The 25,439-nt window shown below is 32.0% G+C and overlaps 4 protein-coding genes across 4 annotated transcripts in view; 2 read left to right on the plus strand and 2 right to left on the minus strand.

Moving 5' to 3' along the window:
* The first annotated feature begins 6,178 nt into the window (after positions 1-6,178).
* On the plus strand, positions 6,179-8,646 carry LOC119834605. The gene is made up of 4 exons (XM_038359008.1): positions 6,179-6,407; positions 6,540-6,736; positions 7,019-8,117; positions 8,373-8,646. Exons 1-4 carry the CDS (start codon positions 6,334-6,336, stop codon positions 8,545-8,547), a joined length of 1,545 nt encoding a protein of 514 aa, XP_038214936.1. The 5' UTR covers positions 6,179-6,333; the 3' UTR covers positions 8,548-8,646.
* Positions 8,647-9,200: 554 nt separating this feature from the next.
* LOC119834664 (glycine-rich protein DOT1-like) lies at positions 9,201-11,160 on the minus strand. The gene is made up of 4 exons (XM_038359091.1): positions 11,042-11,160; positions 10,601-10,787; positions 10,240-10,290; positions 9,201-9,486 (listed from the first exon to the last, which is right to left on the minus strand). The coding sequence occupies exons 1-4, from the start codon at positions 11,045-11,047 to the stop codon at positions 9,236-9,238; spliced, it is 495 nt and encodes a 164-aa protein (XP_038215019.1). The 5' UTR covers positions 11,048-11,160; the 3' UTR covers positions 9,201-9,235.
* Positions 11,161-20,162: 9,002 nt separating this feature from the next.
* LOC119834645 lies at positions 20,163-22,320 on the minus strand. Its single transcript, XM_038359068.1, has 5 exons — positions 22,176-22,320; positions 21,923-22,036; positions 21,561-21,694; positions 21,009-21,111; positions 20,163-20,424 (listed from the first exon to the last, which is right to left on the minus strand). The coding sequence occupies exons 1-5, from the start codon at positions 22,200-22,202 to the stop codon at positions 20,221-20,223; spliced, it is 582 nt and encodes a 193-aa protein (XP_038214996.1). The 5' UTR covers positions 22,203-22,320; the 3' UTR covers positions 20,163-20,220.
* Positions 22,321-23,155: 835 nt separating this feature from the next.
* The window catches only part of LOC119834241 (mitochondrial import receptor subunit TOM70), a 5,202-nt gene continuing 2,918 nt past the window's right edge, over positions 23,156-25,439 (plus strand). Inside the window, exon 1 of the mRNA XM_038358576.1 lies at positions 23,156-24,775. Within this exon, the coding sequence (XP_038214504.1) occupies positions 23,286-24,775 (1,490 nt within the window). The 5' untranslated portion in view covers positions 23,156-23,285. The remainder of the gene's footprint in view (positions 24,776-25,439) is intronic.

The raw sequence follows: 25,439 nt of genomic DNA on the forward strand, positions 1-25,439 counted from the left end.
ATTTAGCAATTTATGAATAATATGTAAATATGAGTATACCACTGTAAAATATTTGTTCATATGAGAGTTGTATTTAAAAAAATTACATAACATAATACCCTTTTCTATTTTAACGATATGTACTTTTGTGCCAGCATTTACAAATAGCGAAACAGCTGGAAAATTTATCTAATAAGAAACCCCTATATTTTTCGTTTCATTCATAAAGCTTACTAATTAGAGGCATCTGATATGAATTTGCAAATTGTATAGATCGCCCGCGGTTACATTAATATGAGACGGTATTCATCACCATGACATTGGTATCGAATGAATGCTAACGGAAAATAATCTTGCGAGGGCGAGTGGAAAAATACTCAGTCTCGAAGAGTGGAGGGAAGGGGGAGGGAACAACGGCCTCGTTACGCAACTTCCGGAGGATGTCGCCTCGTGATGTATTGTCGTCGCCTCCGAGGGTGGACATCGACAGCTTTATTTTTATAAACATTTGTATATATGCAATTAATCTGTCAAAAGTTTAAATATATAACAATATAACAATAGATCATTATCAATTGTATAAGAATTACGTACCTAAGCGATACTGAAACTTCATCGAGTAATTTACACAATATTCACATAACAATAACATTACATTTATTTTAAAAGCCCACAACATATCGCTCAGTTGTTTCAGAGTGCACATATTACCATTACTATTAAAATTAAGTTCTTTAGAAATTAAACAGACCATGACAGTATTGGAGATATCCAAACTATATTAAAATCTATATCTACTCATATTCCATCCTCATAATCATGATAAATCCCTATAAATCCAATCGCGGTGATATCTAATGACGGTTGACGAGTATGAAATAATTACAAAATAATTACCGCGTCTCCGTCTCTCAGCCAGGGTATGAGAAAGTAATAATGTCGACGCAACCGAGGTGTCTTTTCGGTCCGAGCCCCTCGGGAAATCACGGTAATCCGTGACGTCGACGACGCGTCTGGTAAATCTCTCTTCAACGGGCCTAGTGAAGTGCCACATTCTATCGAATGAAGTTTAACTACTTCCCTAATAAAGATAAAACGTAAAACAGCTTTCGTCAGCAATTTTTTTTCTTAAAAATGCTTTTTCATCCGACATCAAAAAAGGTTCTTAATTCGACTGTACTCAGAACTTTTGACTGGGTGAAGCGATTTTGGTTATTTATTCATTTGAAGGCCAATGCTTTCTGTGTAAAATTTAATTTTTAAAATGTAGGATATAGTTAAAAATAATACATACACCTTTATTTGATTATAACGACAAATATACGATTATAATTTTCAATGTAGATTAACGAAATATAACGAAGACAAAAATATATTAAAAAAACATGTACATGCTCCTGTAAAAGTGTCGCCATACAAAAAACAATATCCCCTAGTCAATTTAAATCGTTTTTATCTCGCACGGCTCTATCTAACCGCATCTGAATCCAGTGATCGCCGTGAATGGGTTCTGATGAATCATGCCCGCTCATATGGAACAATGTACATTAAGATGATATACCCGTAACCACTCCATACGCGAACCTTTTATATACATTAGTATTTATTTTTATTTTTATTTTATTTAGTCTCTTAACTACTTTACAAAATTAATGAGTTGAAATGATATAAATGTGAGACTGAGATGGATAAATAATTCAGCTTAAGCTATTCCTATTTTACTTCCTATCAAACTGAAAAATATATTAATGTTAAAAATTACATATTTCTATATATTGACATATTTTCACGCATGTAATGTGTGTTTTTCCGTATCAAGCCAACTTTAAACCAAAGTTACACAAACTGACTTTGATTTTCTTAAAATTGAAACGCACCCTAACAGAGGGGATAAATAATGGAACTAATTAAAAATCGACTCCGCAGCGATACGTCAGCACGTCATGACTACTTAGCTGATAACGAGCCTCAGTTTCCATTATAACCGAATGACAATTATGACTTGAGAGACAGGCAGACTCATAAGTCTTCATTATTCCTTGTCCAAGTTACTATCTCGCTAAAGTTTGATGACACGCTATCGAACAAGCTTAAGCGCTCTTTCCTAACCCCTGTTATTTCTTCGTAATACTTTCGAAGGATAATAACATATCAATTAATTATAAAGTATTTCAAACTACTTTGTATGTACTGAACAAGCTAGTGTGTCTATTATAATACCTTATAGTATGAAACTTCTGAAAACTAATACGCCTGACCTAATTGCAATATTACGTACTGGTAATATTGCAATTAGGTACTTTACACGGTAGGTACTTTAAACCTGTGTAATTTTTACATTATACTCGTATAATGCTTTTTTCAAAAAAAAAATAATGCTTTTTCAAATAAGTACCGTATGTAGATAGTATTTGCCTATATTGTATTCCTTGTATTTGCTTCATTGTATTCCTAACTTCATCAAAGCAAAACAAACAAGTAATCTCATTAAAAACAAACTTTCAGGACCTTTAATAATGTGATTAAATTACTCGTCATTAGTAGAGCTGCTTTGCTTGCTTGCTTCATTTAAAAACAAGAAATTTTCAAAGAATAAAAATAATACCTACGGCGAATGATGCTGGTGCGAATCCCGCCTCATGATCTAATTTTTTCTATTCTTTGAAAATCATGAAATACTAAACAAATCACATTAAATCGTGCATAAGATTAATTACTAGATAATAACACAGTAAATTACAATTATAAATGATGTTCAATTAACAAGATTTTGTTATTTCTATTAACTTTAACGATTCAGTACATACAATTGTATTTTTAAGTTAAAATTCCAATAAATTCACGAGGAATCCATCAAACACGCATCAGCAATCAATGCCAGTCCGTTATTATCATATTGAACGCAATAGCACGGAGAGCGGGATGGCCCGAAGGCGCAACGATATTGCTGTTTGCTCTACACAAATATTTGGACCAGCCTCCCGCCTCGCTACTTACTGGAGTTAAATCAATATTTAAATTATTTCAAACTTTGATTAATTCGCAGATATATTGTTTACAATGATGTTGGGATTTAAATACAAGTTACCAGTTTAATAAATCCTCTTCAACGTTTGTAGTGATATTAGAAAATAATGTGATCTTTGATGTTCAATCAATCTTTTTACGCATAAAGTCAAATCAAGCTCATGTTAATACTATTTATTATGCTATACTTACATTCTATACATTCTCAATATCAACTAAAAAAATGTTAACCATTTAATTGCAATAATTAAGCTTTTATATGCCTAGATATGAATAAATACCACGGTATTTGCTTCAAGCACTTAATAATATTGTCATCCATACAAATTCAAATAGAAAGCTGTTATACGGTTAAAGCGTGGCTATTACCCGGTTTAGGGAGTGAATATTTTATGTATCCCGTTGTCGCGCTGGTCTCTAGGGAAGGGTACACTACACTCTACTATCACTTAATTACCGAGGACTATCAAAGAAGATAATAGATTTTAATTAACAAAGCCTCGAAGACGTAACTGTTTTGGCAATGTTATTTTTTTTTCTGTAACGTTTGTAGACTATGTTTAACCTTAGTAATCGATAAAAGAATCGAGATGAGATGGGAGAACCGAACCTTTTAAATATTACATATTTTAAAACATTTTTCGAATAAATTCCTTTGAGTGATATGTATAGAAAACTTTACTATGGATAGGAACGAACATTCTGCTGTTTGTATATATTTTTGATGAAAAATATGAGTTTTAATATAAAAAATTTGAGTATCAAAACGATTCAACGAGCACGAGGCACGAAAAGGAAATTCTACAAAGAATGAATTTAAATAAACTCCACTAAAGGGAGAGATCCCATTACAAAGAGGGAAATGAGAGCCAATAAAATTCCCGAATAAAAACGGCCAATTTTAAAAGAGTGTCAAATGGACATTTAATTTAAGCTTTTATATTTTAAACGGAACAAAGCATAATGCGGTTCTTGAATTTATTAATGAACCCTATGGCGTTTTTCTGGCGAAGTTCAGATACATGGTTAAGACTGTCTATCTACATATAAACATCATCCATTTTTACAACAGCAACATTTCGTACAGCATTTTCTAACACAATAAACGGTGAAATAATAAAAACACAATTTCAAGAAACAGTACGTGTAAATCTCACTTGATCCAGGACAATGTAATATTGCCTCCCCTCTCATTAGGACCATAGCAAACAACACTTAAACACCCACTCATCTGTATGGAGGTTCGCAATATTGATTTCGCTTAGAACGTATTGGGAATCTTAATGTATGTATAGGTACTTCATAGCGCACGGCATTATGGAATGTTGGATTTGAGTGGAGGTTTGATAAAGTATTACAATTATAATAACGGTCTACATTTGTGTTGTTTGATTTTAAATAGAACATTTACACGAGTATTATGTTACGATTTGGATTAAATATATTTCACAGGTTTGAGCTATGACTTAAACAAAATTTCGTAAATATACACCTCTCTAATGAAATTAATATATACATACAGCACATAATATATATACAAATCATGTTTAAGGTATTATAGAAACATTTTAATGTACTTAATAATTTACCTTATAATAAGATATATATGTTAGAATTTTCTTTGTGTAATAATACTGGTTTATTAAAATTAATAAATTTATCAATCAAAATAATGGAACCAACATTTCAGTGTTGTTAAAAATAAGAATTAAAACGGCGAAGGTCTTATAGTTAAGAAACGGACCTAGCCGAAACTCGGTGATTCGTCATGGGGTCCCACTACCATTTATTTCTATAGAAAACTACATTGGACGCTTTTACAGCACTTTCGATAACATCAAAACCACATTAGTGTGGTATTTTTCATATGGCTTTTACGTTGTGCTGATATGAATCACGAACCTTTCTGACCGATTTTAAATAATGATGTGTGTAGGTATCCCCTTATTTAGAGTTAACATAGTTACTTATAAAATTAAAAGATTTTGCTTGAGCTACGATGTAGTATTATAGGTAACATAATCTATAGATATTATATCGAAATTCTGTCTTAGAATATAATAGAATAATTATAAGGACACGTAAAATCGATAAATTTATTTAACTAAACTAAACTAATATTTATTTTAAAAAGTTAACCGTATTATAATGATGTTTAAATCTGTATTATGACTATTGCATTTTTATGGAATTATGTACAATAAGTAATAATAATCCATTGAGTTTTATCAGCTATCATCGTTAAAGTCCCTACAATTATTGTACTTTTACTGTGGGAGTCGAGCTCGCTTCGGCACGAATTGGGCCAGCTCGCACCGGGGAAGTTCCACACCTCCACAGAAAACCGGCGTGAAATAATAGCATGCTATTGTGTTTCATACGGTGAGTGGGGGAAGTCGATATCCTTTTCCTTACCCTTCCCAGTCCTTTCCTTTATTCCTCTCATAAATCCTTTCTTAATCCCTTCCCAATTTAAAGTCGGCAATCCATTTATAGAGGCATAAGGTCTGCTATTGACCTTACGCCTCTTCAAATGTTCATGGGCGGTGGTAGCTTACCATCGGGCAATCCACCAGCTCCATTGCCGACTACGACATATAAAAAAAAAGAAAAAGAAAAACTATGTATTAGTAGCTTTTATTTTAATTAAAAGTAGCTTTCTTTCGAAATGAAAATGTAAGTTAAAATTAATACATACGCCAAAGCAGTTGCTCTAGATGACATCATCATAATAGAATATATGACTAGCATCAGCTTCCTGTTTTGCTCACGAGATATCCGATGAAGGAAAAAATGTAAAGTATTGTTCGTTATACCATCTATGAGTACCTGTTAAAGGTAAATCAATTATGTTGCTTTTGAATGTTGAAACAGGTGCAACTTAATTCAGTACCATAAATAAATAGCAAAATATTATAGTATGATATGTGTATAATATAATCATTATATGTCCTAACTACTAACTTATTTGCCTTTGCAATATTAATACATTATATGTAGGTATTAATTGTTGTATTAAAGTATACATAAGCAGTATATTTTAAATAATTTTACTAGCAAAATTGATTATCTGTTTGGCTAGCAACATTGACATACACCGGTTTACCATTTTTTACCTATGTCATGTCAAGTTGACTCATGACTGCTGACAGTTAGCACTTAGCATATGTCACTTGTCAAATCGTCAGCGTTTCTGCGTAGCTTGTGGATTTTCGAACCTGCTTATTTAAATAACTTTATCCGAGCAATAAAGCCAAAATTTGAAATAAACTTAACAATGATGTGATTAAATTAAAAGATTTTATAATGTAAAATGAAGAACTTAGTATGAATCATTTTAATATTAATTCTGCTGTTAATTGTATCAAAACATTAGTTGACAATTGTCGATGTGTCAATTGGTATGTTTTCTAATGGTATAATATAGCAGTAGTAATTTGATTTGGATTTTAAAAAGTTAATTCACAAATTTTCTGTGAAATCCATATTATTATGATATTAATACTTGCATTAAGATAATACTTTGTTTACAGCGACCAACTAAATAATAAGCGCTTGAGATATATTTGTGGCCATTCAATATGTGAAAAATGTGTAGCAATTAATACTTCATGCATGTTGTGCTCTCCTTCTTCAAATACTTCGACATTTTTAGACATACCACAAACAGAAAGAGTTAAGCATGCCTCGGAATTGTTAAACACATTTCAAGACCTTTTAAATGTGGATGGTAATTATGAATTTCTTCTAAAAAAAAAAGATTAAATGCACATGGTGTAGGGTTGTTTATCTTCTTTGTCATATTTTAATAATGGTGACTTTGAAATGTTTGGTGCGGTAAATAGTTTCTTTTTGTATTTTGTGTAAATTTTCAATTATATATTTGTTGTGTTAATGAAACTATAGGATTATTTTTAGAACTATTTACCATTGGCTGCTGTTTATTTAAAAATATTGTTTTATAATACTAGAAATAATTTCAAATATTTTTTAAAAAAGGGTTTTTTTTTAGTTTACAGACAACTCCGAATTTCAGAACAGCTGAAGGTTGAAAGGGAATTGTTTCCAGAATGCATTCAAGCTCCTATGAAATATTGCAATAAGAGAAAAAGTTCAATTTTTACACAAAAAGAGAATTTAAGACCTGCTGTCCTACCTGGTGAAATCATTTCAAGTTCTGAAAAAGCAAAAATGGAGAAATCCGTAAATTATGTACAGGAATGGCTAAATCAAAATGAAACAAGCTTAAAAACAAGAAAGGTTTCTCGAAAACCTTTTGCAGATTTAAATATTAATACTAGAAGTAATATAAATATCACAAAATCAAAAAAGAGAACTTTAAATAACAGTATATTAAGTGAAACCTTTAACAAGGGGCCTAAAAAAATTAAAAAAGAGAAGAGCATAGAACTGACATCAAATAATAAAAAAACACTTTGTGAAAATTACGAAAGTGGAATTGGATTAGAAGATGATACTTTTATAATTGATGATTCTCAGAGTGACATACTTGATAAGGATAAATTAGCCTTGATGGCTGTAATGGAAGCAGACCAAAATGAAAGTAGTTTTATTGATGCTGACATAGATTTAAATAAAATAGAAACTAAGGAGCTACCCAAGTGCTGTTTTCAGTCTACCTCATCATACAAAGTACCATTTTATAAAAAAGCTTTACTCACAGAAAATTGCTTCTTATGTGTCAAAGACTTAGAAAAAAAAGAAGCTAACAAAAAAGTTAATAACACCAAAAATCTAATTGTAACAATAGACAGTAAGAGTTTTATGACAACTATAAAAATATCAGATTTAAAATCTTGTAACAATGGTTATTTAACAAAGGCATCAGTAGCAGTTCAGACCGATGATAGCTATGAAATATTTGATGCGAATGAAGAAAGTACAGTGACAAATGATGTATCAAGTGAGGCTATAAATAATATTAATATTAAAGATATCTTTAAGAAAGATGTAATAAGACAAAATAATGATGGTGGAAATAAATCCAAATGTTTGATTATTGAAGATTCTGACGATGATAGTTTGGAAAGTGAGATTGAAAGGAAAGAAGTTGAAGTTGAGGCGGAAGTACACAGATCCGGTGATCTAATGTGAGTTTGAACCTTAACAACTGTTTCTAGTTTAAAACACCATAGAAGTAAATGGCATGAAGCAACATTATAGATTTAGACAGTTCTTTTTGGTCTATATCTGTACCTTTAGTGAAAGATGGTGTTATTTAATATTGGGCTTAAAACAACTATTTTAGTAATATATGTAACACATGCATGAGTGTACTTTTCATGAATATGATTTACTGATTTTGCTGAAAAGAATATTTATAGACATCATTTTTATATTTACAGAGACTATGTTTTAACTCCACTAGAATACCCAGATTATAATAAAAGAGCAAGATCAACAGTGAGAGGAAAGACACCAGTTAGTTCTGACTCATCTGATAAAGAAAATTTTGATCCTAATAAAAAGAAACGGTTTAAATATAATAAAATATTTAAAAGCAAGAAATTGAAGAAATGATATTTTTATAACAAAATGAAATTGATCCTTTCTAATAATCTGTTAAGTTATATATCCATTTGTATTTTTATTCTTTTAAGAAAATACACATTTATAAAATTTTTTAATTACCTTTTATTTTCGTAAATGTATATTGTAAATTGTAAAACAAAACAAAACCTGTTTATTTTTTAGTGCATAAACTTCAATCATTATTAATAACAACTAGATGCACAATCCTGTACAAAAACAACTTAAAAACTTACAAAAAGTGTGAATGACATAGATGGGGCTCTCAAGGATAGGTCTTTTTAAATTAAATGTAGGTTTCTACATAGGATTTTTGCAAAATTAAATAATTGACTACATATACACACCTAAAGTCGTAATAATGGCTCTTCTTCGAAAACCTAGAAAGTACAAAAATTTGTGTAGTCCACGCGAGCAAAGCCGCGGGAAAAAAGCTAGTGATATAGTAATTGGTAATTCCTGCTCTTGTTTTTTGTTGATTAATAGAACATTTTCAGCACCATTTTTATTTAAACTGCTAATGTATGGAGTATATCACGGGAAGAATATTTATACAAATGTAGTAACTTTTGCCAAATTATGTCATAGCTAAATGTGTTAAGTATATGAAAAGACTTGGGATTTCAAGTAAATAAAATGCAATATAAGGAAGTATTAGTGTATTGTCGCAAGTAAAAGATCACCACCAGCCAGAGGAGCCGCCGCTGGACCAGCCGCCGCCGCCACCGCCGCTTTTCCATCCGCTGCTACCGCCTCCATACCCGCCGCCGCCGCCGAGTTTCCAGCCACCGGAACCGCCTCCGAAACCGCCGCTACCGCCTCCGAACTTCCAGCCGCTGGAACCACCGCCGTAACCACCGCCTCCACCAAGTTTCCAGCCGCCACTGCCGCCTCCGAAACCACCTCCGTGACCGCCTCCGAAACCACCGCCTAAAGATTTAAAATTCCAATAATTGAATCTTTGATTTAAGCCTTATATTAATAACAATACTACTCAAACCATACTATGTAACGTTCTCTTGTGACTAGACGGTATGAGTTAATAGCAGGTAATTATAAAAAGTGTGGTAAGCACTTATAAATATAGAATTAGTACCTACATCAATTTTACTAATTTCCTCTGTCTTATAATATATTGGTGTTTTGTGTAGGTATTGGTTTTAAAAATAGAAACGATTTCTTTTTTTATGCTTCCTAATTTCATTATGCATTAAATACTTCTTAGCATATAAAGGTATAATAATATATTATACACTATGCGAGATCGCTTATGAATACTTAAGTGTTCCTCAGTACATAGTGTTACGAAATATTAATTTCATAGACCTGAGAGTGAATGGATGACCCCCTCGTGCGGTCTTTCGACCTCAAATGCCTAATATAAGCAAAATAATATATTACTGGAGCTTTTTGTAATAATTTATTCTAAAAAACATCTGTCAACAATAAAGCTACATCCGACATAGCTTATGAAATGTGCAACAGGAAGATGCATATTTCATTATTCGTAAACCAATACTACAATTATGGGAGAGTGGAAGATTAGATTAGATAAGAGTTAGGTAACGTTTGATGCTGTGCAATTCCTATCTAATGCATCCTTTCTAAGTCGTTAGTGTAACTGTAACAAAATCGTGTGCGCCTATAGAAATGTAAATATAAATATCATAGACATAATCTCACCGTAACCGCCGCCGCCACCACCGGAGCTTACGATTTTGATGATCTTAACTTCTGAAATTTTAAATAATGCATTTTAAGTAGTGCGTTTATACAAAAGAGATACAAATATGAAGCTAACGACTTCAACTTAACGACGTCAACAAATAATAGTTTTTGTTTTTAATATATATTAAAAAAATTAAAACTTAAATAGGACGTTGCAAGTATCTAGGTTTGATTTTGCCTAAACTTTTTATTTATTTATAACACACTTTTCACAAAAACAAGCGACCAATATTTCTTCAAATTGCATTTAGTTGCGTATTATACAGTAAAATGTATAACCACACGTATTCATATTCCTTGAAAGTTCGTTACTTACGTCCACCACTTCCACCATGGCCGCCGCCGTAGCCGCCGCCGCCGCCGCTTGACCATCCGCCGCCGCCGCCGCTAGACCAGCCGCCGCCGCCATATCCACCGCCACCGCCGCCGGACCATCCGCCGCCGCCACCTCCAATATAGCCAGCGCTAGCGGCTGCCACTACGGCTAATAAACATACGAATACCTGGAAATATTAAACGATTATATGTAGAAAATATGTCATCGTACTTTATTTTCTTTTAACGAACACAAATAAACCAAGAATACATGTATTTAAACTGCAAAATTGAAAGTCACTTATTTTTCATCTTTTTTATCCCTTTTATATTTGTTTTCATTTTTACAACCTTCGAAAATTATTGTCAATAATAACGATAAACGCCAGAGAACCAAAATATTTCAACGTGTCGACTATGGAGCTTATCGTAACAATGTTACCTTCATGATGATGCTATTCGGTTAATGCATATTGTGGTTCTGCGTAGTCGTGTTATATACGGAGTGGGCATCTCCCACTAGGCAGGCGAGGGCCGTGAGACGTAGAGAACGGAAGCTCTTCCGTGGCCAGCGTGATGCAACCCATTGTCCCTGTGCTTGCTAAGACCACACCATCACTGTAATTATACAATAAGATCAGTGTATCGAGCTTCAGGACCTTGTAAAAATTTGATACATGGTAATATATTGCTATTCATTCTTTATGTATAGAAAAGCTTTGGGTGGGTAATAAATGCCTTAGTTCTTTATACAAAAAACCTATTTTGGCGAGCAACTGCAAAGAGTTTGTAATACATATAATAAAAAATATTTTTACGTTACGATACACATAATAGCTAAAAATATGTAAAAGTCCATCTATTAGTTTATTTTATTTATTAATTTGGAATAAAAACTATGACCTATGAAATCAAAATTATTGTCCGCTATTGACACAGGATCTATCTGTTTTTAGGCTCCCCTCGACATCATTATTATTTATTATTGACTTAATACTTCCTCCTTCCTTATCCATATCCATTCGCTTATTATTTGCCCAAGCTGTAATAATTAGTGGCTTGAATATAATATATCAAGTTTTTTTATACTTGTATATAAAAAAAAGGTTGTAATTTAAAAAATCGCTTGGTTTTGGTGAAAGTTTTGAGTCTCTTGAATAACCTTTAGTATAGAGAGCAGTTTGCGGTTATTCATTATTTATTATCTTGAACCTTTTAACTACTACTTCTACGGTCTTATCACTAACAAGCAATCTCTACCAGACAACGATGCTTTGACTCCGATGGATTAAATGAAATTAATAAAAAAAATTATTTTGAGATTTCGACATGATTTGTATGAAATAAACTAAAATAAAACTACGCACTATATGAATCTGAAATTGATAATTTTGCTTTAAGTATTTTATTCACAAGTATCAATCGACTTCCCAATTTAGGTAGGTACTTAGAGGTACCAACAATAAAAAATGTTAGATATATACCCTTTTTCGTGTTTGTATCGCATGCCGATAGTCGAGGAGACGTCCTTAGTAGTAATGTTAAACCTGCCACTAGAACAAAGAGGAGGTCAAAAAGTAATATGATTATTAGCTATCGTAGTGTAGGTAAATAATATCTAATACTTGGTATAGTCATTTACTAATTTGAATCTACGAAGCATATGATTACACAGTAGGTAGTAGGTAATTGAAATTCATAATAACAGCAAATAAGAATCATTGTCCTTTAACAAACGCATCTTTATACCATCGCGCAATATAATATCACAAATAAGATGTTGGCTCATTATATGGACGTCCATTATTGTTTCATTAATAGCATTTATGGATAACTGGGATTTTAATTGAAAATATATAATAATGAAGCCTAATAACGATTCAATTCAAAGGCCTAATTTAAAATATATATAAGCTCATAAATGTTTGATAAAATTCGGTTTAGGTACAGGTATTCATTGCCACATTAGCCGTAATATAATATGTATAATATCTGCATATATATTATTAATTATATAAATCATTCTAACCTAAAATATATTATGAACCCATGCAAATAATCTTATACACTGCTCTATTTATAACAGAAATACATTTACTAGACAAAAGCATTTTATTAAGTATATGCCTACTGATTTCAGTAGAAATTAATTATTAATTAATTATATTCGATTCTCGCTTCTCATATTCAAGTGATACAATGTTTCATAAACTCTAGGAAATAGATTATACACACAAATACTAACCTAATAAATGTACCTACATTGTTCAGCTGGAATGTTGATTAGGTACCTACCTGTAGATATAGATATATCGAAAATAGAGGCGTAGGTACCTATATGATTTTCACCAATGTATATTTATGGAATTGTAAAAGAATTTCATGAAATAAATGTCCTACTTTAACCTATCTTACATCAAAAATTACCACCATTATGAAGTTTATGGCAACATTGATTGAGATAAGTGCACGTCTGTTACATGTAGGTACCTTGATTGAAGACGTGATAGATAAACATATTTATGTCATGGAACATCCAAAACAATCTGTAAAAATTAACAACGGTCACGAAGCATTAGTAAATAATTGTAAGAGTGAATTTAACTTTTACACGGCACCGGCGGCTTAATTATTCCATATTTTTTAAATAATTAAGCATCTAATGTTATTTTGTAAGTCATCATCATGATAACAGCATCTTGATGGTACAAAGAGTACGATGATACCAAAAATACGAAATATCATTTCTTTAAACGACTTTAAAAAAATATGGAATTTTCAATTGAACCCTATTTTTGATAACCTTTACTTTAAAAAAAATAATAATAATTTTATTGATTCATTAATTTTTTTTTCGAGGTGGGCATTGAAAATTCAACCCAATTCTCACGATATTTTATTTTTTGTTTCCGACTGCTTTACTCGGAAGTCGTTTTGCTTTTTTGTTATTTATAATTATGTCGTAACCAGTTCACTTACTCATTTTCATTTTCTCGAATAATGAAATATAAGTAGGTACCATATTATAATAGTAGGTAGGTAAAATATTACTTAAATAAAGTGGAAAAACATAACCCTCTTTCTGGAACAGTCAGATAAAAAGCAAAACACAGTATTTTCACAGATCATACAATAACGTTCTATAAACAATCATGTGAACCAGAATTGCGTAAGATCAAATCTAAGTAATGCACAACATTTATCTGTTTATCTTTTGTTTTTTTTTTAATCGATTTTAGATAAGGAATTACATTCACTTGATTTGCTGCCGCGTTGAGATGCTGCGGAAGCATGCAAACATGGGTCATACTTTATCGATAGGTTTGTCATGGCTTTGGCGTGTTTGGCTATAACATGAATAATTTATGCGGAATAAATAAGACAAAGTGAGATGTTGATTTCGTAACAACGACTTCCTAAATTGTTACCATATTATTTAATAAATATCGTATACCGAAGTTTTGCATGAATACAAATCATATCTTCTACTTTTATTGCTGTACCTATCTTTTTGTTCATTAGAGCTTATGACACTTATTATGATATTCGAAGGCATCTCGTAAGACCATTCCATTATTTTATTCGCTTAATACCCTAAACACAGACTAATAGTTCATCTTCACTTAATCTATCATCTAGAAATCAATTACTTCAATAAACGATTTACGAGCGTCCTTACTCCTTATTATTCACACATTAAGTTGGGTAACAGTACCTAAACGTTTTATATTGTGCGCAATTTTAATCGCAGGATAAATTATTTTCAGCGGTTATTCGAACTAAATGGCATAATTAAGTATTTCATCCCGGTGTGAATGTAGCGTTTAATCGCGAAACATTGCACTCTCGATGAAGTAATTGTCGGCCATCAACTCGCACAAATCACACGTTATTCTTTTTGTGCGGTGTAACTTATGAAATTGCATGGAGATCCGGGACATTTACTGAATCTACACTAGTATTATAAAGATGAAACTTTTGTATTTTTTATGTTCAACAACTGCTGGGCGATTGGGAAAATGCAACTTCACTGAGAGACATAGGCTTTATACAAATCAGGCGAAGCCTGGGCGAACAGCTAGTATACGAGTATATGTTCGTGCAAACTTTTCGCCCGCAGCGACGCCCGCGTAGTCAAATTAAAAGCTTAGCCTTAGGTATGACCTTTCTCGAGTCTCAAACTATACACTCCGTACCATTTCATCTAAATCGTTTCAATGATTTAGACTTAAAGTAGAGACAGATACACATACATACACAGTGACTTTCGCGATTATAATATGTTTATTGTATAGAGTTTGTACACTATAGAAATAGGGATTGGAACATCAATGTTCATAGTGATGCAGGATTAGATTTATGCAAATTAGGTGCTATCGACGTACGTACCTATAAATTTGCATAAATCTACCTATAAATGCATAATTGAATGAAAAAAATAGCCTGTTATTGTTGATAAGGTTCAATTTTTTTATTTTCTCAAACAATCGTTACAATAAAAATTTAAATCGGGATAAATTTTTGTATTGTATTATACAATGTACGTAAACACTAGCTGAGATACGATGTATAGGTACTCATCATGATAGACATGTACCTCTAAGACTTGAGCTTATTATTCTGTGCCTATATGCTACACTCAGGTCAGCCTCGGCTTCGACTGCTAAACATATAATATATACCTACTACCGTTGTACTTTTTTTACGTAAGAACGCGTTTTCCCTATACCTACCTATACTATAGAAATAGTTGTAACTAAATGCCTTTGTTACAAAAACTGTAACTTATATGTTATGTACTTTAGCATTGAGGAATATAACTACAATATATAATAATACACTAACATTATAAATATGAAAGTTTGTTTGTTTTGATGTTTGTCCGTCAATAACGCTGTAATTACTAAAAGGATTTTGATGAAATTTGGTATACAGACGGGGTATGAGCTGACTTGGGTGATAGGATACTTTTTATCCCGATAAAATGCACCCTTAGGATAAAACAGGTATAGACAGTCACTAAATCATTTGTAAATGTCCTCCATCCACGCGGGCAAAGCCGTGAGCGAAAGCTGATGACATATATATTCTACGGTGAAAGAATTTTTGAAATAATATTTTTTTGTTCCTGAGATTAACGTGTCCAAACAAGGAAACTCTTGAGCTTTATATTATTATTACAAAAAGATATGACTTATAGATTATAGAGCTGTCACCCATTATGACATTACACAATTGTACCTCTACCTATTCCTACTGTAGTTAAATAGTATTACATATTATATAATAGTATAACAGCATAGCATGGTTACATGGCATACTCATATTATTTTGGCGAGGGCACTAACATAAATATCGACTCCCTTTATATTTGGAAATGAAATCATGTAAACTATTTTTCTTGCAATCCTATATCCTGTATCACTGTATCGTTACAATGTTATTTAAAAATTATAAGTAGTTAATTACATTTATGATAATTAATGAAATTCTAAGCAAAGACCTTTTCCAGAACAACCTTTTCAAGAACATCAAAATATATTAAAAATACAACTTTACGTTTTAATCACAATCTCCGTTTTATGTAGATATGCCTACATGTATACGAGTTACTTTTAAAATAATTATGCGTTCTGCTCATTTTGATGAACAGATAAACTGTTGCAAAAGGTTGCAAATGCTATGATGAGTTCATGATAATAAAACTCAATGCAAGGACGTCATAAACCAGTCAAAGGTCTAAAAATTAATCTCCTTATAAATTTTGGATATTACTCTACTCTACTCTACAAAATTATTGACTTCAACCTGTATATAGTACTGTGTATAGTACCTGTATTATAAGTGTGTTATGAGTCATAACATAATATAGATCGCAAAATTATTATTTTTTTTTTGTCGAAGAATACCCTCACAACTCCTTTGTTTCACTACTACGCAACTACAACAAAGTACTTTGATTTACCAGTTACTAAGACTAAATTTTATCTACATACAAAGATTTTTGTAATTGAATACCTCGACTTATAAGTACATATTGATCGAAGATTGAATAGAGCTTTTGTGTGATAACGGTAGCAAGAAAAGCAAAAAATCCAATGGAAATATTATAATCATGCCATGCATGCATGCCAGGATTAATATTAACAGTTAACAAATATAAAAAATTTTACCATATAAGGCAATATGAAACGGGGCGGAAATTAGTATTTGTACGGACTTTTAACAAAACTATCTAGTCATGAAGTTGTGAAATCTTAAATCGTTTAACAAGCAACATACTTATTCAGAGAAGGTCACTAATGCGAGTAAACACTTACCTAGTAATAATGATAATTTACGGTATACAAGAATATTATTTTGTCTATGGTGCAAGGTTAAAATCGCAATCTTACGATTAAGTTCATCAAAACGTGACCGATTATGACCTTTTCGATTATAAGATATAATTTTTTATTTTTATTATTTTACATGGCAAAGTTCTTTAATTTTTTTAACATGTTTTTCTAAACGCGAGCAGCAAAATTTCAAATTTAAACTCATAACTAGCTGTGACCCGCGGTTGAAACCGCGTAAGTCCGTATCCCGTAGGAATATCGGTATAAAAAGTGCCTATGTGTTATTTCAGTTGTCCAGCTATGTACGAAGCAAATTTCATTGCAATCGGTTCAGTAGTTTTTGCGTGAAAGAGTACGACAGACGCACACATACATATGCATCCATCCTCACAAACTTTCACATTTATAGTATTATTATTCACCAATAGATGTCAGGAAGAGTCATAATAAACTGGGACTACTCAAACGCCTCCTATTTGTTAAAAAAGTAAGTTTAAATCGATAAAACACGAATATGACGTTTTCTAAAAAAGATTCCCGATATTCCCCCCGAACCCCCTATATACTAAATTTCATGAAAATCGTTGGAGCCGATTTAGAGATTCCAATTATATATATATATATATATATATATATATATATATATATATATATACAAGAATTGTTCGGTTAAAGATATAAGATATAATACCTACTATATTAGTAGCACTTAGAGCGTGTACATTTCAACTTTAGAATGCGCGACTTCGCAATGTGACCGTAAAAAGTGGGTTTGTTGTTTATCCATTTCTATCCATATTAACAAAAGCAATTGACTTTTTGTTAGAGGTATTCTTTGAAACGGCTAGACCGATTTTCACAAGGCTATGTAAATGGATTTGTAAATAGCTTGTTCCATAGTAGTTCCACTTGGTCAACTTATTTTTGGAATAATTCTATAGGTCTTATTGGGGTCTATAAAATAAAATGAAGGTACCTATACTTTCTTATAAATCTTGTTTAATTTGGTGGACGTCGCTGACGTCAATTCGTATTAAAATAAGATAAAATGTTCATTTGGCCTCTTGCTATTGAGGCTATAAGTTTACGACCTTACTACTTTCAAAAATAAAACAAATAGGTACGTTGATTAATTTACCACGATCATGCAAATTATGTGATATGTATACGTTACAAAACAGAAAGTGAAAATGTCCACATAATATTTTACACATTATAGGTAAAAATCGTAGCGTAGATATCTAATGTTCTCATAAATGATCTGTTAAATAATGTCCTGAAGCGTTTCGTTATTTCATAATATTATGTGCATCATAATGAAGTATCAACATTTATGATTTAATGGTTTATCGAGAGTGTGCCGTTGGTAAGCATAATATTACTCAACCATTGAAAGGCACTTTTGCAATTGCAATAATAAGTGCAATTTGGATGTAGATCAAGAATATTTATGTAGAAGATACTCAAATAATATTGAAAGATGGGGACCATCTTCGCACTGAAAATATCAATTGAATTAGAAATCTCAAATATTGCTGGTGTACCTACTTTCTAAAAAGAGTTTAATTTCAATGTTCCTATTAAAATAGTACCTAATATGCATCTATAAATAAATTAATCAACTGGCAGATGAAGCATACACCAAACTATAAGATTGAATGAATAGCATGAATATGATAGAACAAACTAAGAATTGATAAACATTAAAAGCTATCGAAAGAAACTTGGATTATCTTCAAATATTATTTAACATACAATATTGCAGCTGTAACCATAAGAAAAATAAAACTTTAATCTTGAATTTAGGCATAGATTGCAAGATGTGACCAGTACATTGACACTGAGTGAGGCGCGCGCCCTGAATATTTACTGCAAATGTGACTAACCGCCGATGATCCGCCTGGTAGATGCGGGTCATGGATAGACTTAGATAAATAATTAGGAATCGCAGCAATCGATTGCAAAATACTAAATAAACATGCTCTTTCGATTACTGATTGAAACTAAGATGTAAATACGAAGACAAAAGTTCAAACTTCTAGAGGTAAATGCAACGCACTTAGTAGTCCTCTTGATTGATTTCAATAGCTAGGTGTTGTACAAGTTGTATTTCATACAATATCAGATTGTTCTCAACACACCATTACCTTACCTAAACGGGAAACCTTAAAGTACTTACTATTGCAATTTTAAAGGTGTGTCGTAAAATGAAACGTCAAAATCAGCGATTGCATGCAGAGAAAGGGTATTTGCTCCAGTTATGATATAGCTACATATTTAATAACCGATAGGTACATATTAAAGGTACTAGGTAGATCACGAAATATGATTAAAGGTTCAGTCAAAGTATTCCGAAATATAACTGGTTGTTTGAGCAGAGTTATTACTTTGCTTGCAAATTAACAGAAGCAGATATTAATGTTCCTTGCATATAATATAGTCACTGCCATTATGTAATTTAGTAAGTTTATCAGCATCAGAATTCAGCAGTCCATACATGTTACCACTGCTGGGACACGGGCCTATGAGGGATCACGGTTCCTCACGCTGTGCGGGTTCGCAGATGTTACATGTCGTGGAACTTTTGATTCTTGGCGATGCCGATTTCCTCACGATATTTTCCTTCACTGTTTTGAGCAATAGTGATGTTAGCCACATGCGCAGATAAATTAAAAAATCAATTTATTTCTTGCACGCTCGCCTGGCTTCGAACCCCCGATTAATCGTATTTAACGTCCAAGTCCTCACCACTGATTCACCAAGTTAGTTAGTATTTATCATTCAGAGGCACGACGACGAAGCTTTAAGAAAAAGCTAGCAAATCAAAGAGTAAAAATATCTAAATTGTTAATTAACTTTCCACTCGTCGTCTCTCAGGAATCTTTGTAAGTATTATCAATGTAATTAAGTATTCGGTGGTATTAAAAAATTACAAAATAAATATTAAAGTCGATTATTGCTTATACAATGTATTGATATTACTTGTTATCTGTGCTAATACATAATATTAATATTTATTACTAATTCTATACGTATTAGTAATAAAAAGATAGTTCAGACTTCCATCTATACTTTTAGAAACGTAAACATCGTTTACTAAACTTCTAACAACACTCAATCTACTTACAATTGGTCGATTTGCCATTGTATACTCGTTTTAGAATAAATCCATAATTAAATACAAAAAAATCACACACAAAAGACGAACAAATAAAAAAAACAATCATCTGTTCAAACCTATTTATTCACCTATAATCTACAACATTATTAAGACTAGTTTACACTATCGTCTCTTCTTCTTTTCAGGGCGACTGCCTCCCATATCCTCTAATTGCTGTTTTAGGTCGAGTAGTTCATTATCAGGCACATATCTTATGTCTTCATGTTCTACTGTATGCTCATGAACATTAAGTGTACAACCCTCCGGTAAAAGGGCGCGAGACACTCGCAATAATGTGCCTAGTGCCCATGCGGGTACATCTACCACCTGAAAACATTGCCAGTTTTAAAATTTGTATTAATGTAGACTGAATTTAGGTAATGTGCAATTAATAATTCTAATATCATTAAATATAGGACAAACTAATTTTGTAGTATTAAAAATGACATTCAACTTTGTTAAAGAGCCTGTAATTCCTTATTGGCAGAGTTTCAAATAATGATTTACACTGCCTGTATAAATTTAAAATCGTACTCAATATCTCTGTCATAAGAACATATATAGAATGTTAAATCTGTCCAGTTAGGAATTTAGTGATAAGCATGTGCATAGAAGAAACCTATATGTTACAGTTGCTCTATTCTTGAAACACTACATGCAGACATTGATTCTAAATTTCCATAGCATGAGGTAAGTTGGTAAGGTAGTAAGGTGAGTAAGTTTCTTTTAAAGAGAGTTTATGTATAGAATTTAGGTTTTGTGTCATGGTGTATGGTAGTGGCATCAGGTAGTGTTTCAAACAATGGCAGATGTGTTTTACACAAACTCCCAACCGGGATGATGTTGGCCTACTTTTGTAGAAAGAATTTACTTACATAAAGATAAGTGTCTTCATAATATAATCTACATACCTGAACATTTCTTTCATAAATACTTAATTGGTATTCAGAATCAATGGCTGTACCTCCAGGCTTAAACCGTTGTATCTTTAATTGTTTAGCAGGTGTTGCCCAACTGTAAATTCATAAATCCAGTTGGAGACCAGTTGTGCTAAATATTAATTATCATGAAATATTTTTATACAATCCTTATGAAAAATGAGGCCATTGCTTGCAATAACTTTAGGCAATACATAGATCAGTGTTAAGTGATTAATTTGTATTATTAATTCTATACCGTACATGAGGTGAAGTTTTGTTTCTTGGACAAGTCTCTTTCCTCACTATGTTTTCCTTCACTGTTTCAAGCAGTGGTGATGTGTATAAAGAACTGATTAAATGAAATAAAATCAATTTATTTTTTGCATGCTTATCTGTCTAAGGTTTAACTAGACCTTCTAATTGGTGTCCATGGTCTTATTCACTGAGCTACCACAATTACTATGATTAATAATGTACTACTATTCTTTTTTTAATAAAACATACATATATAATTAATCTGAGATACAAGAAAAACATACACACCATTCATCTACCTGTATACCCATTACTTCAGCATATCTATGGATTTCTTTTTGGCAATTTTCTAACAATGTGTAATCATATCCCTTAATCTGTATATTTAAGCAATCATAAACAGGTTCATCAGGTTCCATGCTCTGTAAGGAATTATATTACTCTAATTAATATAAATTAAAATCTTAACTATTACTTGATGATGGATTTTATTAAAACTTGAATTTTTTACCAGCAGATATCTAAAATATTCTTCAGTGACAAAGGCTTTTGATTTAATGGAGCAAGATTTAAATTTAATCTCAGTCTAATCTTTTCTATACTGAAATAACATTTGTGAAAATTTCAAGTTATGTACACTTTACACTTACGATCAAATAGTCAGGTTCATATAAATCACTCTTATGCCTTTTTTGTTGAACAAGTAATGAACTTGATTGAGCCGTAACATTTTTATTTAATTTTAATAACGACGCAACTCTGGCCTGTAAAATAAAGATGAACATATTAAAAATTAAACCGTTTTTAAAATCGCAAATAATTATTACATACACCATGAAAAAAAATATATATATATAAAATAGATACTTCCAAGCAAGTGCTAATTTAATGCTTTTTACTTACATATTTATAAACTTTAGAGGCAAACATTTTTATTGAAGGAAATTACAATTAATAATAAATAAAAACATAACACTTATTGAAATATATTTTTAATTTAAAAATGCATTCCCAATACACGTTGAATATTGACAACTGTCATTTGAGAAATATCATCAAAAATTAAAATGTCGAGATGATTGAAAATTTGAAATGTGTTAAAAAACAGTACCTACCACAGAGTAAGTAAAGTGACTAAAATTTCGGTTCGAGAAAAATCGTTTTATATATTATGTAAATTGGTTTTTCTCTTAAGATGATTAAGAACCATATCAACAAATGTGAAACACATTTAAATAATTTTAATTTTTAACATTTTATCGATGGAACGCGTGTTCAGCTTTGTTAAATTAATTTTTAGAGTTGTTGCATTTTGTGATAATTATTTTTCTATTCTTATAAATTTCATCACACAATGATCGGCAAACTATCTATGAAGTATTTACATCTTGAATAAAATGATTCTTTTTATTCAAGCCATCAAATCTTATATATAAAATTCTCGTGTCACAATGTTAGTCTCTATACTCCTCCGAAACGGCTTGACCGATTCCTCTGAAATTTGGTAAGCATATTGGGTAGGTCTGAGAATCGGCTAACATCTATTTGTCATACCACTAAACGATAAGAGTAAGGCAGAACAGCGTTTGCCGGGTGCAGCTAGTTATATATAAAATCTGTAATGATTATATTTAAAATGATGAGCTATTTGTATTGTACAAATATAATTTAATTAATTTATTATTTACTTCTCTTTAATAGAACGCCTCCATATTTTATTGTTAAAATTCAACATTTTAATTAGTTTTTTCATAAATTTACCTACGGCCAACATATTGGTCTTTTACAACAATTAAAATGCTATATAGAATAAATATATGTGGACAGGAATATCACGTGTTATCTGTAAAATTTTCTTACCTGTTTCATCCTTATCTATTCTTCGCTGTCAAAGCGTCAAATAAAAAAGGTTAGGTGGACTTGCGTAAAAGTTATAAAATTTGGAGTTCAGGTTTTGAAGATATCTTACAATATAAATGGTGTTTTAGTAGTATACGTTAAAATATTTAGAGGATGGCGTCAACGGGGAGTACATCATTTCCTAAATGGCAGCTGGCTATCCTTCTTGGTGCCCCTTTGGCTATCGGTTTAGGTTATCTCTACTTAAGAAACAGATTTGAAGATCCGGAAAAGAAGAAAGAAGCTGAACTCAAAGCGAAAACAACGATCTCTTTAGATAATGAAGAAAATGCAAAAGCTCCTGAAAATGCAATCGACCGCGCTATGAAGTTGAAAGGTGCCGGAAACCGTGCATTTCATGCAGGCGAATACGATAAAGCTATTTCTTTGTATAATGAAGCGATTGAAGCTTGTCCACCTGACCGACCTGTTGACTTGGCTACGTTCTACCAAAATCGTTCGGCCTGCTATGAGAAAAGGGAAATGTGGGATCAAGTTAAAGAAGATTGTACTTTTGCATTGAAATTGAACGAAAAGTATGTTAAAGCTTATCTTCGTCGATCCCGTGCTGCCGAAAAGAGTGGTGATCTTGTCCTAGCTTTGGAAGATGTCACATCAGCTTGTATTTTGGAACGGTTTCAAGTACAAAGTTCACTAGTAAATGCGGATCGTATCCTGAAAGCATTGGGAAGGCAGCATGCACGGGAAGCACTAGCTAAACGAAACCCTGTCATGCCATCGAAACATTTCATCAAAACTTACTTTTCAGCGTTCTCTGAAGACCCTATCACCAAAATTATTCTCGATGATAAGGAGAGTAGTGGCTTTGCAAAAGCAAAACATGCCCTTGATGCTCAAGATTATGAGTCCGTGGTGAATGCCTGCACTGAAGAATTAGATGCAGATGGGAAATATAAATATGAAGCCTTACTGTTGCGTGCTACTTTCTACCTGCTTCTTGGAAGACATGAAGAAGCACAAGAAGATTTGGGTAAAGTTATTGATAGTGATGCCTCCACTAAAGTCAAAGTAAATGCATTGATAAAACGTGCATCCCTTTACACACAACTGGAAAACACAGAGAAATGTCTTGAAGACTTTGCTAATGCTGCCCAGTTGGACTCTGGAAACTCCGACATTTATCATCACCGTGGACAAGTTTATCTATTATTAGAGCGGATGGATGAAGCTACATCAGAATTTGCGAAGGCTGTAGAGCTGAACCCTGATTTTTCCATTGCTTACATTCAAAAGTGCTATGCTGACTACAGGCATGCTCAACTCCACAAAAATATTGGAGCATTGACTCAAGTTAGGGCAGACTTTGAAAAGGCATTGGAGAGATTCCCAAGATGTGCTGAAGCATACATTCTGTATGCCCAAGTATTGTCAGATCAGCAGGAGTGGGGAAGAGCAGATGCATTATTTGATTCTGCCCTAGCAGTAGACCCAAATAATGCCACCCTCTATGTCCATAAAGGCCTTGTGCAATTACAGAAGAGCACTGACTTTGATAAGGCTGTCAAGTTAATTAACAAAGCTATAGAAATGGATGATAAATGTGACTTTGCTTATGAAACTCTTGGTACCATTGAAGTTCAAAGGTATGTTTATCATTTAGATTATTTAGATTTTTACATTAATAGGAGACAGGGACCTTAATTTTCTTATTTTATTGAATGTATAGTTGTTGTTTGTTTAATAATATGAAAATAATGATATTATGTCATCATCACCACATAAGGTAAAAACTGCTGCAGATAAGTGTATAACTTTGAATACTACCAATTAAACATACAATCACATTGTTTCTATACAAATAATATATAGATAAGGAGTTTAGTAGCTTCAACCCACTAATCTCATTTCTAATGTGGGGAGTATTATTAAAATTGTCAGGGAAAATCCTTTCACACATATATTTAAGAATACTCCCTACAGAATACACACGGAACCTAGAATAAATGCATTTTCAGTTATAAGCACATTTTCATAAAGGGAATTTATAATTTTATTTTTGTGTTTACTACATGCATAAAAACTTTACATGAAAATAGTCAATTTTATATTGTCCAAAACAACTAGGTTTAAACAACTAATTGTTAGCTGTATAATATACACATAAACCATTTCAAATTTGTGAGCATAGTACAAACTATAAATAGTACTTTGCCTTCATTGCATAACTTGATACCTGTTATCTTTCACATACATTTGTTATCATGAAAATACATCTATTCAATTTTTTAGATAGGTAATGTTACATAT

Source organism: Zerene cesonia, chromosome 19 (genome assembly GCF_012273895.1).
Source record: "Zerene cesonia ecotype Mississippi chromosome 19, Zerene_cesonia_1.1, whole genome shotgun sequence".
Taxonomy (NCBI): domain Eukaryota; kingdom Metazoa; phylum Arthropoda; class Insecta; order Lepidoptera; family Pieridae; genus Zerene; species Zerene cesonia.

Excerpts from the sequence above, each read along its gene's own strand:
- LOC119834664 (XM_038359091.1), bottom strand. Across the intron at positions 10,291-10,600 it reads CCATGGTGGAAGTGGTGGAC|AAGTTAAGATCATCAAAATC; the intron begins GTAAGTAACGAA and ends TTAAAATTTCAG. Across the intron at positions 9,487-10,239 it reads TGGTGGCGGCGGCGGTTACG|GCGGTGGTTTCGGAGGCGGT; the intron begins GTGAGATTATGT and ends TTAAATCTTTAG.
- LOC119834645 (XM_038359068.1), bottom strand. The coding sequence starts at position 22,202 with ATGTTTGCCTCTAAAGTTTATAAATAT. Across the intron at positions 22,037-22,175 it reads CCTCTAAAGTTTATAAATAT|GCCAGAGTTGCGTCGTTATT; the intron begins GTAAGTAAAAAG and ends TTTATTTTACAG. Across the intron at positions 20,425-21,008 it reads TTTATGAAAGAAATGTTCAG|GTGGTAGATGTACCCGCATG; the intron begins GTATGTAGATTA and ends CAATGTTTTCAG.
- LOC119834605 (XM_038359008.1), top strand. The coding sequence starts at position 6,334 with ATGAATCATTTTAATATTAATTCTGCTGTTAATTGTATCAAAACATTA. Across the intron at positions 6,408-6,539 it reads AATTGTCGATGTGTCAATTG|CGACCAACTAAATAATAAGC; the intron begins GTATGTTTTCTA and ends CTTTGTTTACAG. Across the intron at positions 6,737-7,018 it reads AGACCTTTTAAATGTGGATG|TTTACAGACAACTCCGAATT; the intron begins GTAATTATGAAT and ends GTTTTTTTTTAG.